Raw genomic sequence first — 13,954 nt, 5'->3', positions numbered from 1 at the left:
CAAGAGTGAGAGCCAGGTGGGAGAGAAGAAGCAACAGGACCGGGGGTAGGAGGGAGTGGAAGAGCCACCCAGAATGGACCACATGGGCATGAGAGCAACAGACTTTCAGGAACCGTGAACGTTGTGCCTGTGCCTTGTGCCTAAACTATCCAGTCTTTCTGCAGACTGCGGCTCTTCCTGCCCGTGTTTCCTCAAAGGTTCTGGGCAGGCTGGGTAAGGCAGGCGAGGGACCCCGGGCTAGCACAGATCCCCTCCGCGGCTCCGACGATCTTCTGGAACGGATGCCGTCGCGTGGGTGGAGATGTCAGGTGGGGACGGGGGCGTTACGCGGGTTATAGACTCATGGAGACCTCTGTGGAGTTGGAAGGGGGTTAATGGAGACTCTTGGAGGCTGCGCTGAAGTCTCGAGGTCGCCCATTCGAAGACAAGGACCAAGACCGAGTCTTCTCCGTGGGGGCATGGCTGTGTCGCCCAATGTCTGCGTTCTTGCTAGCCATGCCTAGTGACTGGTCATGGGGCGGATAGGGCAACGAGAGCGACAGGGGGCGACCATCCCGTCATGTCGGCCGGGGATGCATCGATTATGGGCAGATGTTGAGCTGGGAGTCCAGACGAAGACGGGGCTGCAACCGCGTTTCAGGCTTTTGAAGATGGGCCATGATCGGTTATAACGCTGCGCCCACGAGAGAGTGGATGAGAAGGAGAGGGATCATTACCAGTCGCAATGGAGAAAAGTTGAAGCACAGTCTGGTTCCGTCCTTCTCCATTGTCCCCCCCCCCCCCCCTTTCTTCTCTCCATCATGGCGGTCCAGAAGGTGTCGCGGCGGCGAACCTCCGATGGCAGCTTTTCGTTCCCGCCCGAAGGAAAGAAAAGTTCAGACGGGCCCGCACTCTGAGACGAATTCGTAACGCACGGGAGTCCAATGACAGGTTTTCTTGCGGCGACGCTTCAGGCTTGAGCGTTCGAGATGTTGACTGAGGGGGTATTTAGACTTGATGATGCTCCACGATATTCTTGTCTTCGGGAACAAATATGTTCGGCTGCCGGACCACTTCTCCCTTCTCTTGTCGTTGCAACCTTGGTGGGAGTCGAGAGGCTAGCTGATGTTGGGCGCCCTGTAGATCCGGGATTGGCGTCGGGAAGTCTCCCCCGACACTGCTCTGCACAAGCTTTGTCAGCCCCGGAGACCAGGCCGAAGAGGACGATCCTCAAGGGATTTCCTGTAGTTTCCGGGCTTTGAGACGTGCTTCGGAATTAAGGTACAGCAACAGAGTTGAATTAGGGGCAAGCAATAAATTGAAGCGGGAGCTGCCATATTGAGGTGGGGAGAGTTAATCGGCCTAGTGTCACTCTTGTTGGAGCATGCCAGAGAGGTCCGTTCCAACTTCCAGGGCATTTTGTCCTTCGCAAGCAGTAACTTACTAAGCGTTACCAAGTTACAAGCGCAGCGAACTCGCATATCATGGCCGCTTCAGGGTTGCCCGGGCAAAAGGGAAACGCTAGGTCCAGCACCACTACCACCCACAACCGTCGTCATCGCACGACTTTGAAACAAGCACCCGGCCACTGTTTGACCCATCCAACGATTAAGGAAGGGAATGTCCCGCTGTCTTGCCAATTGATGACTGACTTGGTGGGGAGACAAAGTTCAACGGCTCTGACTGGGGTAGAGGTTTAAACACCACGGGCCGGCACACTCAAAGACCCAAAATACCTACGCAGCGTTCCTCTCGTTGGACTGCCAAAAACTCTCGCCTTCTTCCCCTTGAAAATGAGAGGGTTTCCACACCCAACCATCTTATGTGGACTGCGCCATGAAAGACTCTGGGGATGCTTTCTGTGTGAGATATGAGGACTTTTGTGACTCCATAATTCCTGTCGCTCCTGCATACTGGCGTCTCCTTGCTATTAGTGCAGCACGTGGTCGATGCGGGCTGTTATTAAGTGCACTCCTCGAGATCCCTCCTACCTTACTTCAGTCCTCTCATCTCCTTCGGGCGAACGGCTCATTCCTCTTGGCATACGTGAACTGCTCAAAATTCAGAGGACTTCGCACTGAAGCTGACTGTAGACTTTATCAAGCTTATAGAGAGATGAACATGTCCCTCACTGATGAGACTGTTGAACCTCACTACGTCTGGTGCCACTGCTTCAAACTGTCATACTGTGTAGAAATGGTGGCAGCATCCTGCGCATCAAACAACGGTAAGGAGGAAATGCGTTTTACAAGCTTCACATGCCTAATGTGGGATTCGCTCTGAGCAAAAAAAAAGTCGAGAGTCAATGCAGTCACGCTTCCAGCTTGCAGGTGTCGCCGAGGTCCCGTACATGGATGATCGTGGCCCGAATTATCCACGGACCAGAAACAACTTTGGTGCTCGCCATTTCTAACCAGAGAAAGAAGGAGTTATGTACGAATTGCCCGATGAGATGAAGTTTATTCCCCTTTTGGCACATGCCATTGTCCACTCAAGTTGCCAGAGACACGATGAGCCACACGAGGATAGGCTTGAGCTACCTTGACTATCTCTGAGGTAGGAAACCCTATACTCGTCGATAAACCGAGTAAAGGTGTCGGGGCAGAGACCTACTTCAAATACATATTCCTGACAAACATGAGTTCTTTCAATTATTTAATCATAATCAAGCATCGTGGAAGGAGAACCTTCAGGCAGTCGAACTTCTTCAGCTTTATTTATTTAATGACAGTTATAATTTTATCGGCGAAAGGGAGTAGAGCGTTCTCTGAGAGTAAAACATTCTGCGAGCCCAGCCCCGTCGAATGTGTAATAATTTGTATTTGACAGCAGAGAGCAGCAATGCGTGACGTACTAAGTAAGTAACAGGTGAGTTGATTATCTCAACTCGGTTTTAACTTACAACACGAGAAGCAGCAAGCACCTAGAATTGCTCAGTGGTCGCCGCGATACATTGTTGTATTTTTTTTGGGCTTTTTACGCCATGCTTTATAATTCTCCGACGGTAATATCAAAACCAGATCACTAGAGGTATGCCATTCTAGCACCTGCTGGCTAGTTGCAAGGTAAGGAAGGAATCCTTCAGTCGCTAGCCTAGTGAAGATATAAGTTTCCATCATGCGTTGTGGCCGAAGGATAATAATTTACTGGGCTGTCATACATGAAGTCAACTTGATGGCAAGCCGGCATTTGTCCAGGGGTGGACACTATTCTGTTCGGCTCAAGCACGTTCACCGGCCAAGGAGATTCTTTTCCAATTTTGCCCACCAATCTTGCCAGTCCACAATCTTCCTTCCAAGTCGGGCTTCTTCCGCAGCAAAGACCATAGCATGGCTCACGAATGCTTCCTTCAACGTACAGCCAACATGTCTCGCTTGGGCCTGCTCCACGCTGAGCTCACCATTAATGACAGCCTCCACAGCCCGAGAGAAGTTGTTCATCAGACCGCCATCGCCACCTTCATGACCGCCAGAAGCTGTTGGCGGGATGAAGACTTTGGCTGCCCCCGGGTCCCGAAATCGATCAAAGGTATAGACTCGGATCTCGTTACTGTCGTACTGCATCTCTCCATGGGTGCCCGAGATCTTGCCTCGCCGCTTGGACTGGGCTTCGGTGAACGCCGCCATATGAAAAATCGCCGTCTTCGGACCGCGGTCGGGGAATTCCTCGTTGCCCACAGCGCCTGAGTCGTCATCCCAGGTCAGAGTGACAATTTGATCGTCAAGAACATCATTATCTGACTCCCAGACACAACGACCATACCACTGTTTAGACTCGATGATGTCCCTTGGTGTAGAGGCGTCGTAGTCTGTAGAGAGAACCTCTTCCAAGACGGCACGTCCATGATCTTTCCCCAATGTAGCAGTGATATCTTCTATGTCAGGAACAACAACACAAATAGGCCAATCTCGTTCTCCCTTGTCATAGAGCTTTTCGAGGTACAGTTTCTTGGCACTCCAATCACAGCTCTGTTCGTGAGGACAAGAGAAGCAGTTCGTGGCGTTTCCCGCTGCCTTGGGCTTTCGACGCTGGGTAAAGAGTGATAGGTTGCCAACTGAGGAAATCAGGCTGGGCATATGGGCCGGTTGACCAGAATCCGTTCTGTAGCTGAGCAGCCACAGTAGAAAGTCGATATCATGGCAAGCCTTGCAAAGGAGTGTTGGCGCCGCAACTGACTCCTTTCGCCAGTTGCCTCGCACGTACGAATGTGAAAAATGGAACCAGCCAGCTGGCTCTGTATGCTCCACAGATATAACCTCCCCGATCACCCTGTCTTCTAAGAGAAGTTTCCTCAAAAGCATGTTGTGAGGGCTGTATCGTAGAACATGACCGGTTGAAAAAATTGTTTCCGGTGTTGCACCGCCGAGGCTGACGTATATATCCTGGCAGTCCTGTAGAGATGTTGCAATCGGCTTCTCGCTCAAGACGTGAAGTTTGAGTGGTCCAAAGGCTTGCAGGATCTCTTTGTGTGTTTGGTCCTGAGTGCAGACAATGATACCATCGATACCCGCATAGACTTCCTCTCCAGAAGCTTCGGCTTGCCGTCGCTTACTCTCATAGTCGAGAAAGTCCTGCCACGAGTCGAGACTCTGGTCCTCTCGTGGTGCCCCGTCATCCCAAACATATTTCTTGCCAAACGAAATCCGTGTCGATTGTAAAGGTTCTGCAACCGCCGCAATGATGGCTGGCAGCCTCTCTCGTCGTACTGCAGAAGCGTAGGCGGTTCCGCGCCGGCCGGCTCCAATGATGAGAAATCGAGGCTTGCGATGGACGGCTGAGCTCAATGCTCTTCGCGCCGAAGCCGTCAATCTCTGCGAATCGGTGTCGTCTACCCCTTTTATGTCGAATTATTCATAGTTTGTAAGTGATTGGTGATGACACTTTAACCGCGAGTATTGTTAGGTAGTGGGAGTTTCAATATAGGAAGCCTTCTGCTGTGCCCCGATAACTGATGTAGCCTGCCGACTGATTAGGCTATGGGACCTAATAGACGATATGCTGCTTAAAGTATATTGGTGCCCGCTCTGTGTAACCGGCTAAAGTACCTGGCTTTATTACGTAGTAATATTGAATTTTCGTATGTTCGTAATGTTAGGCCGCGGCTCTATCCTTAGCCTCGTAGAGTATATTAAACTCACTTATCGTCTGGTCCGTTGTTTGTCTGAGGGGACTGCCAGTTCTATGTTGTTTTACTTAATCAAGTAGGTCTTTGTTCTTTGATTTTTCTTTTGCTAGAAGTGACCTTTAAATATATCTGGATTTGATAAGGTGGCTTGCAATGGCTTTATATGTCTATACCGAACTCTAAGCTATAATAGGTGACTTGAGGCTGGTTATCTTGTAGCTAGGTAGCTACCGCGACGAGTTGCGCTGTAACATTCTTTATTATCTACTTCTCGAGCTAAAGGAACCTTTCAAGGACGAAAGGCTGCTTGTGAGCGAATTGTAGAAAACTCTTCTAGATGGCTGGACGGTGGATTAAACTTTGGATGGGCGATGCCTGTTTATGAGCCCACGCTACCTACTTAGGAATCCCTAATTCTTGGAAATACCTAGATCCCGAATATGATTCGAAAGTATATGCTATGCTAGGGTATTCTGTGAGCGATATCTTTGCGTAGTACGTACTTCTATATGAGGCCTTATCCTATTCCTGGGGAACTGCTAATGACGAAGAATTTATTTACATTACCGACCCAGCTAGTACTTATAACACGCTAGCCTGGTTAAGGATCTGTAAAAATCTAGCTACTGCCCTGAGATATCTTAGATACGCGGATTAACTGCGCACATTGTGGATCGATGCTATCTGTATTAACTAAGCTAACGTTGAAGAGCGTGGGCGATAAGTTAAGCGGATAAGCTAGGTTTACCTACTTTTCGAAAAGGTGATAATCTGGTTGGGCTCTGAGTTTGAGGATAGTAAATATGTGCTGGAGACCTTGGAGTATTTTAGTAAATAGGTGGAATATGTGATTTCTTATCGGTGGGGAGATGCCCCTAACGTCGAGTAGTTTGATTGGTGGCGAGACGACGTTCCTCTGCCCTGGAAGGATAGGACTTGGAAATCTATATCTTCGCTACTCCATCGACCATGGTTCGAGCGTGTCTGGGTTCTGCAGGAAGCTCTTTTGTGCGACCGTGTGGTGCTTCAATGCGGCCGAGACGCTATCGCCTGGGTCGATGTACGCAAGGCATTACTGGTGCTCCGACAGAAGTCAAGTCTGCTGCCAGACTGATATTAGGCGTCGTCTCTTCCCATATGCACGAGGCTTGATGGCACCGCCGCTCGCTTCATGTGAGCACCTGTTACTCTGGGCGCGGAATCAGCAATGCTCAGACCCTCGAGACAAGGTGTACAGAATTTTGGGCTTAATGGATCCCAGAATCGTAGCCAAGATCGAGGTGGACTATTCTTTCCCTCCTTGGAAGACATTTGCACAGCTCGTCTTAGCTGAACATGACGTCTACCAGAAATTGAACATGATCAATAATTGCGGCATAGCGACGCGTCCCGAGGGGTGCCCATCGTGGGTACCAAACCTGGAGCAACCAGTAGAAGGTGCCAACATAGGGTACTTGAGCATTCGAAGATTTTATGCTTCTGCACGCTCCAGTGCTGTGGTGAAGCTCATCGAGCCGGCTGACCATTTACAAGTCACCGGGAGACGCGTGGCCATCATCAGTCGTGTTAGCGATGACCTGAACGGCACATTCGTACAACTCATGGAAGTGGTCCGAGATTGGGCACCGAAAGATCCACAAAACGACAAGTACGTCTCGGGAGGACTTTCTATGGATGCATATGTCGAAGTCCTTGTGCGCGGTAGGACCAGCGACAGAGCTTTGGGGGATAATCCGCTTCCATCCATCCGGCGGCTTCGCGAGCTGTTGACATCGGCATTATCTAAAGACAAACTTGATGGTGAGGTAGCGCGGGCATTCAAAGATTGCTTCTTCGCGAAAGAATGTCTCTTTGTTACCACGGAAGGGTACATGGGTGTCTCTGCGAGAGGCCTGCAAGAAGGCGAGTCCCCTCCATCTCAAGACTTACCTCCAAGGTAGTCAATCACTTTCGATCGTGTGAGGTTAACCTCTAGAACTAGGCGATCAAGTTGCTGTGATTCTTGGATGCGACTTCCCAATGATTCTACGGCCTGGAGATCCCGGCCGATACGAGGTCGTTGGGCCGTGTTTCGTTCATGGGCTAATGCTCGGCGAGGCATTGAAGCCACCTTTAAAGCCGCCGTGGAAAGATGCGCTTCCCGTCACCAAAGGTTGGGCGATGCCGTATTTCATCAACACCGAGACGCGTGAGCTTATGAAGACCGATGTGAGGCTCGGTTCATTGCCTCTTGACTGGGAAGAGGTGGCGTCAATCGATCCCTTTTTGCCGCCCTTCGTGTTCAAGAACAAGAATGATGGGCGCATCAGTGTTAATGATCCAAGGATGTCGGTAGACGCTATACAGAAAAGGGGTATCGAACTAGAAACTCTAGTGTTGACATGATCCGGGGCAATGTCCTTGGATTTCCCTGGGTCACATCTAGAAACGTTGAAGTTAAGTATCAGTAATAGTAATAATAGTCTATGAACTCCACGTCTTGAGACCTTCTTGTCATATAGCTTATTGACTCACCCTGCCTTACGACATGTCATCAAGCACAATATACCCAAAGCACTTGCGGAGAAAACACCATGTCACAGCATCACCCAATCTCTTACATGATTCGCATCTACCCAAACGCTGGCTACATACACCAACCCATCCCACCTCACAACTTCGCCTTCCCCCCACTCTCAGCCTGACTCCTCCCAACAAGCTCCCAAGCAAACTCCGCCAACGGGCCCCTCGTAACAGCAAACCTCTTTGCCTGCTCACTGCTCGCCTGCCCCTGCGCCGCCCTCGCCGCGATGCCCTGACACACGCCCGCCAGCCGGAACAGGCTAAACGCCGCGCCCCACGACAGCTCCGCCGCGGGCGTCCACCCGCCGCCCACGGGCGAACCGGCGGGGGCCTGCGCCGCCTCGGCCGTGTACCACCCGACAATCTCCTCGATCGTCGGCAGACCCGGGGTAGCGCCGGGGAGGAAGCCGTCGTTGGCGTAGAGACCGCTTCCCGCGCGCGAAGCGGTGAAGTAAGGGTGGAGGAAGTTGCAGAGGTCGGAGAGGGGGTGGCCTACGGTGGACATTTCCCAGCTAGATTGTTGTCAGCCTTGAGACAAGTTCATAACTTGACTGGGGAAGAAGAGAACGAGAAAGAAGAACGGGGGGCAGGGAAAACATACTCCAGAATACCAATGACCCTCGGCTCCGTCTTGTGAAAAACGAGATTATCAATCTTGTAATCCCCATGAATCAACGTGCCCCGGTCCTTGGGCTGCCGACTCTTATCGCTAAAAAACGCAACCATCTCCCCAAAATGCGGCAAATCCCCAACCTTTTCCCCCGTCTCCAGATCCACCGCCGCCGCCTGGCTCTTGCAAATCGTAGTCCACGTCTGAATCTGCCGATCGTAGAACCCGCTCTTCTTGCCAAACGTCTGCAGGCCGACGTCCTCGGGCGCGACCCGGTGTAGCTTCGCCAGCGTCAGCGTCGCCGCCTTCCACAGCGCCTTGCGCTCCTCGGGTGAGGCGACCTCGGGCATGGCCGCGTCCTCGAGGATGCGCCCGTCGAGAAACTCCATGATGTAAAACGCGGTGCCGACGACCGACTCGTCCTCGCAGAGGCAGTAGGCCTTGGGGACCGGTACGTCAGTGGGCTCGAGGGCGTGGATTATGCGGTGCTCCCGCTCGACCTTGTGCGCGGCCTTGGAGAGAAGCTTTCCGGGGGGCTTCTTGCGCATCACGAAGCGCTTGTTCGTCGCGTCGGTGAGTTGGTATGTCGGGTTCGACTGGCCAAAGCCAAACTGTAATGTGTGGGAAAAGGCCAATGTCAATCGAGGAAAGGAACGTTCCTTCTAACCACGGGCAAAGAAAAGAACAAGGCATTGAAGAGGCAATGCTGGTACGGAAGGCGGGCCGTAGACGTACCTGTTTAATCTCCAGTGGCGTCTTGATCTGCGGCACATTCTTCTCGATATATCGTTCCAGCGCCTGCTGGTCGATTGGGTGTCGCACGCGTCCTGCCATCTTGTGCTGTGCCGTCCTTGGAGTGCGGAAAGACTGGGTTCTGAGCTCAAGGGTCGTGTCCGCTGCTGATTTCCAGTCGAGTATCGCGGATTGTAGTCGCAATTGGCTTAAATAGTACAGGTTCTCACTTCGTAGGGATACTTGTCGGATTAAACCGGCTGCCGATGAAGATATGTAGTCAGTCGAGGTCGTTGCAGGTCCGCCGATGCCGTCAAAGTTCTCGGTCGTAGAGAGGTGAATTTCGGGGTACAATATTAAGGTACCACCCACCTAGGTAGGCTGGCCGGCGCATCTCTGGTTCGGACCTTTGCCAGCCTCGGTTCGTCCCCCAGTGACGTTTTAGCGGGCACGCGGGGGTGAGCCGGGGCCTGGAATGCTATCCAAAACTCCATACAAGGTGGGCGGCCGAGAGAGCAATCTGATTGACTCCCCCAAAGCTGCCCCCAACCAGCACAAAGATGCCGAGGTCCACCGGCCTAAGGAGCCTCAGAGCTGTCTTAGCTTTAGGACTGTCCAGTCTCCAGAGCGGGGGAGACGGACGCACTTGGGGAACCTGCACCCGACTCAGCCCAGGGTCTCCTTCACAGATGGTCCTTGGGATGCAGCAGAATGCGGAGGTGGAGGCGGGCCTCGATAGCCGCACCCGACCGAGCCAGAGATCCAATCTGAACTAATGAAGCCAGCCATTCCGTTCCTTCATGCATGGCCCTGATCGAGGATACGTCGCCGCGGCCCCTTCATCTGCTGGCCCAAAAGCCTCGTTCCTGTGCTGCATGATCCATCTTGTGGGTACTTTGGAAAGAAGCCCATCCTAGCTCCGAATCCCTCCTTCACATAGAGTGTTAGTGTAAATCGTAGATAACATCCTCCTAGTCACCCTCAATGGCACGCATTTGCAATAAAAAGACTAAAAGGTATAAATTGCTCAAAAAGTAATAAAAAAAAGTTCGTTAAATCCGTGTTTCTCTCCATACATACGAATCCGGCGACGGATTTTGCCAGGAAACCCAGTCTATCTCCATCAATCCAGCAAGTAAGAAGTGGTGAGGCAGATAAATATAAGCGTAGATATCATCTTCAATCATACTCTTGTTCCCGTACATCAAACTCGCGGCACACCACTGGCTGGCGGCTTTTCGTTTTGGGGTTTTCTTTTCTCTTCGTTTCAACTCCCTGCTGAATCACGAAATATAAAAAAAAAAAAAAAAAAAAAAAAAAAGGAAGCCGTTGGTAGCCAGACCATCTGCCCAATTCCCACACTACCGACCATTCCCCAAGAAGAAGAATCCCTCGTCCAGGAAAAGAATTGTGACACGAAGTGAAGTCAAATCAAAAACAACAAGGAGAAGGGGGTAATCGAGTAAACACAAGAGGGGTATCCGTCGTTTCGAGTCGTCCATGCATTCTTCCCTCCCATTTCCCTTGCGGCCACCCGTCTAAACGGGCGCCATGCTGTTGCCAGTCGATAATGTGTATTAGCCGTGAAAGCGAAAAAAAAGAGGCGCGATAAAAAAAAAGCCAATGACGACCGAAATGGCATCGGCTAGACCTGGCAGCCAGAGAGCAACGAGAGTCCTGTGTACCGGCCCGCATGCTGCGTATAAAGACATCTGGAAAACTCCAGCCCCTATAGACACATCCCGTACAAGCTCCCTCCTCTCCTTTGTAACCCCAATTCGAAAGAGTGGAGATGGCTACAAGTCGTCTCTGCAGACGGTCGTGACTTCGTGATCGAAATGCGCGACAAAACATGAACGAATAGTATGGCTGCGAATCAAGACTCGTCATCCTCCTCCTCGTCCTCTTCAGGAGTCTCGGATGCTTTCTTGGCCTTCTTGTTCGAGCTGGAGTCGTCAGCTTCCGATTTCCTCTTGGAGCCGGCTTTGGACTCGACAACGTCCTCGGGACCCTCGCCAGAGCCACCACCCTTCTCGCGCTCGATGGCGGCAACCTCCTCGGCAGTGAGGAAACGGCCTCCAGGTCCGCGAGGCCGGCGCATAGCATGGTTGTGCCTTGACTCGTGAAGGTATGGCTTGCGGCCCTTGGACGTCAGACGCAGCTGCTCCTCCAACTTTTGGCGTGCGACACGACGCTTGAGGATGCGATGGAACTGCTTAGCATTGACGTAGAGGGGCGATTCCTCGACACCACCGGCGGGCATCTCGGGTGATTGCGGGTGAGGCATAGCTTGAGCCTGAGCCATTTGCGGCGGCGCAACACCAGGTCGCGCGCCGACGTGATTCATCATACCCTGCGCCGTAGGTACTCCGGGGCTGGTGACTTGACTGAGGCGTCTCTGGCCCGGTAGCTGCGAAACGTTGTTCATCTGGGTGGGTGATCTAGGATCGCGACTCTCTTTCTTCGCTCCGCCCATTCGCGGCGAGGTTTGGGGCAAACTGGGGTCCGACTGCATGTAAGGGTAGTTGGATCCCGACGCAGCTGCAGTTGCCGCCATGGCGGCGGCTTGGATTTGAGGCATGCCATAATGCATTCCCTGCTGGGGGACGTTGTACTGTGGCTGGTACATGTTGTGTCCCTGTTGTTGAGAGGGTGATTGCTGTTGAGACAGGATAGGTGACGTCTGTACGCCGTGAGGAGAGGTGATGTTGTTTCCTGTGGTGGAGTTCGTGTATCCGGAGTGGGCGTTTTGAGGTTGTTGAGGATATTGTGCGTATTCCATCATACTGGGGTCAAGCTTGTTCGAGGGATGATCAAGCTATGCAATGAAGGCTATTGTCTTCGTCGCGTAGGGTATCGGAACCAATAAGAAGCCAGCTAAGTGGTGTAGCTTGACAGCAGCTTTGGCGCGGTTGAGAAAAACGTGACCGTGGGAAGGGAAAAAAAAGGGTATCACGGCTATGGGTCGCGAGTGACGAATGAGTTGCGACGAAAGCTGCCTTTCTCGTGAGGAGTGAGCTTTAAAATGACTGGGACGGCCCGTCTGCTTGGGTTGAGTTGGGCACACGGATTGGGAGCCGGCGGTGTCCTAGGGTCCTTTTTCCAGTGTATTGGGAGCGGAGGGGCTCAATCTATTGGTGATGCGTGGATGAGCTGGCAGTGGTGCGCGACGCAAGTGGCCGACCACGGCATATGCGGGCTGATGTAGTCGCGGGGCGGACGAGGTGGGTGGCTGAGCCTGGGGTCAGAATGACAGCCACGTGAGAGCGGCGAGAGTGTGTGGGTTCGACAGAGGCGGGCAGGTATGTCGAGGCTGCTACCGTACAAGGCGGAGGCGAGGCGGCGTCGGTCGTGTTGCTTCTAGCCGATCAAGGGCTCCTTGGTCCTGGGCTGGTCTACCGGCTGCACAGCGGGAGCGGGTAGGGCAAGAGTCGGCTTGTCCTTGTTCTTTTGGACGAAACAGGTCGGTCGGTGCCTTGAGTTCTCCAGAAATTAGAGACCGTTTAATCCTTTTCCACTTCGCGTCGTTAGATCTGTCCAACCAAGAATGTTAGTTTTCCTGTATATAAGCCAGAGCTCGGGATGATGCGACAAAGACAAGCAGATGGGGTGGGGTTCATGTTTCTCTCCTGGCGTCTCGGGCCACCACTTGATGCGCTGGCAGACCTCGCATGCATGACGGAATATGCAGAGACAAGGCCCACCATGCCAACCTACGCCGCGACACTTCCCCTTGATGCGGTTATGGTGGCGGCGCAGAGCCAAAAGACAGTCCGAGCTGCGTTGACAGAGCCCGTGCTTGCACCGGTGGAGGGGAAGGGGTGCCTGTACAGGGCGCTGTCGTGTATCGCTGCCACAAGTCAAGCTAAGCTCACTGAGCGCTTCGCAACAACGTCCATTCCACTGGGAGTGCACCTCGATGTGGTGGTAGTGGCAGGCATGAGAAACCTTTCCAATGCGCTGCTGGTGCTGGTGCTGCGTCGATATGCCGCCGAAGGGGTGCTTCGAGAAGTCGTAGAAGACTTGATGCGAAGCACAACAGTCGAGACAGCGGAACGTCAGAGGATGAGGAAGTGAAGACCCTCCCCCCTAAGGGTGACGCGAAGGCCCGCAGATGACAGGAAAGAGACAAATTGACGTGTACATAGTGAAGGGGAGGGGGGAGCACCGAGGGATGGGTGGTTACACCCCCGGAGAGCACGGGAAGAGTACGAGTGCTGGAGATGCTGAGGAAAATGTGATAATGAAGAACGTACAATAAACGTACCACGAAAGTTGGAGATCTGGGTGTAATCGCCGATGAAAGCGATGTGCCGCGAAGGAGGTGTGAATGTTATGCGCCCTACTCAAGTCAGTAAGCATGTGTTGTCCGTCCCGGTTTCAAAGAACAATAGGTGCACACAAATCGTGTGTGTGAGGAATTGGGAGAAAAGAAAAGACAACAGCCAGAAGAGTATCCGTACTGGTTCTGTTCCAAGATTTCGTCAAGTTTTCTCCCTCTTCCACTTGGCAATGCCAGATAGATAGGTAGCCCGAGATATGAAGCGCCGAATTTGACAGAGGAGCCAAACTCGGATAGCGTACAAAATAGAAATGACCAGGCGGGATAGGGAAGGAAGATGGCGGCCGTCGTCAGGGACAAGGAAGCGCGCGTACAAGGCTGGACAGGAGGGGCGCCAAAGGACTTGAGTCGAGTGGCATGCGAAACGTACCTGGTTGGCTGAATTTTTGGCTTTGGGGGTGAAATTCTCGGGGATTGGCTCCTGGTCTAAGTCGAGACGAAGCTTTCTGATAGGCTTTTGACTCGAGTGTCACGATATGAGCTTGAAATCGCCTCCGAAGAAGCTATGACGCGTTGCGCGATAGAATGTTTGGCGGGAGGGCGAAAGTGCGACGCGGTTGGGCTGAGTGGCCTTTTGCTGTGGTCGCGGTGCGCTGCGCTGATG

At 52.6% G+C, this 13,954-nt stretch overlaps 6 protein-coding genes across 6 annotated transcripts; 2 read left to right on the top strand and 4 right to left on the bottom strand.

Moving 5' to 3' along the window:
* Positions 1–3,209: 3,209 nt before the first annotated feature.
* Positions 3,210–4,280, bottom strand: CCOS01_13847 (streptomycin biosynthesis protein StrI; the record flags this gene model as incomplete). The annotated part of the gene is made up of 1 exon (XM_060461991.1): positions 3,210–4,280. One exon carries the CDS (start codon positions 4,278–4,280, stop codon positions 3,210–3,212), a length of 1,071 nt encoding a protein of 356 aa, XP_060307711.1.
* Positions 4,281–5,907: 1,627 nt separating this feature from the next.
* On the top strand, positions 5,908–7,489 carry CCOS01_13846 (uncharacterized protein; the record flags this gene model as incomplete). Its single annotated transcript, XM_060461990.1, has 3 exons — positions 5,908–5,934; positions 5,974–7,039; positions 7,086–7,489. The coding sequence occupies 3 exons, from the start codon at positions 5,908–5,910 to the stop codon at positions 7,487–7,489; spliced, it is 1,497 nt and encodes a 498-aa protein (XP_060307710.1).
* A 265-nt stretch (positions 7,490–7,754) lies between these two features.
* Positions 7,755–9,585, bottom strand: CCOS01_13845 (phosphotransferase enzyme family protein; the record flags this gene model as incomplete). Its single annotated transcript, XM_060461989.1, has 4 exons — positions 7,755–8,178; positions 8,268–8,887; positions 9,012–9,380; positions 9,505–9,585. Coding segments are annotated over 4 exons (1,494 nt in total), but the record flags the coding sequence as incomplete, so codon positions are not given.
* Positions 9,586–10,439: 854 nt separating this feature from the next.
* On the bottom strand, positions 10,440–10,703 carry CCOS01_13844 (uncharacterized protein; the record flags this gene model as incomplete). Its single annotated transcript, XM_060461988.1, has 1 exon — positions 10,440–10,703. The coding sequence occupies one exon, from the start codon at positions 10,701–10,703 to the stop codon at positions 10,440–10,442; it is 264 nt and encodes an 87-aa protein (XP_060307708.1).
* Positions 10,704–10,884: 181 nt separating this feature from the next.
* On the bottom strand, positions 10,885–11,793 carry CCOS01_13843 (CCAAT-binding transcription factor subunit B; the record flags this gene model as incomplete). The annotated part of the gene is made up of 1 exon (XM_060461987.1): positions 10,885–11,793. One exon carries the CDS (start codon positions 11,791–11,793, stop codon positions 10,885–10,887), a length of 909 nt encoding a protein of 302 aa, XP_060307707.1.
* A 920-nt stretch (positions 11,794–12,713) lies between these two features.
* On the top strand, positions 12,714–13,085 carry CCOS01_13842 (uncharacterized protein; the record flags this gene model as incomplete). The annotated part of the gene is made up of 1 exon (XM_060461986.1): positions 12,714–13,085. The coding sequence occupies one exon, from the start codon at positions 12,714–12,716 to the stop codon at positions 13,083–13,085; it is 372 nt and encodes a 123-aa protein (XP_060307706.1).
* Between the last annotated feature and the right edge of the window lie 869 nt (positions 13,086–13,954).

The sequence above is a fragment of the Colletotrichum costaricense genome (genome assembly GCF_030867565.1).
Source record: "Colletotrichum costaricense strain IMI 309622 chromosome Unknown Scaffold_18.1, whole genome shotgun sequence".
Classification (NCBI taxonomy): domain Eukaryota; kingdom Fungi; phylum Ascomycota; class Sordariomycetes; order Glomerellales; family Glomerellaceae; genus Colletotrichum; species Colletotrichum costaricense.
This window is presented reverse-complemented; position numbering and strand designations above follow the sequence as displayed.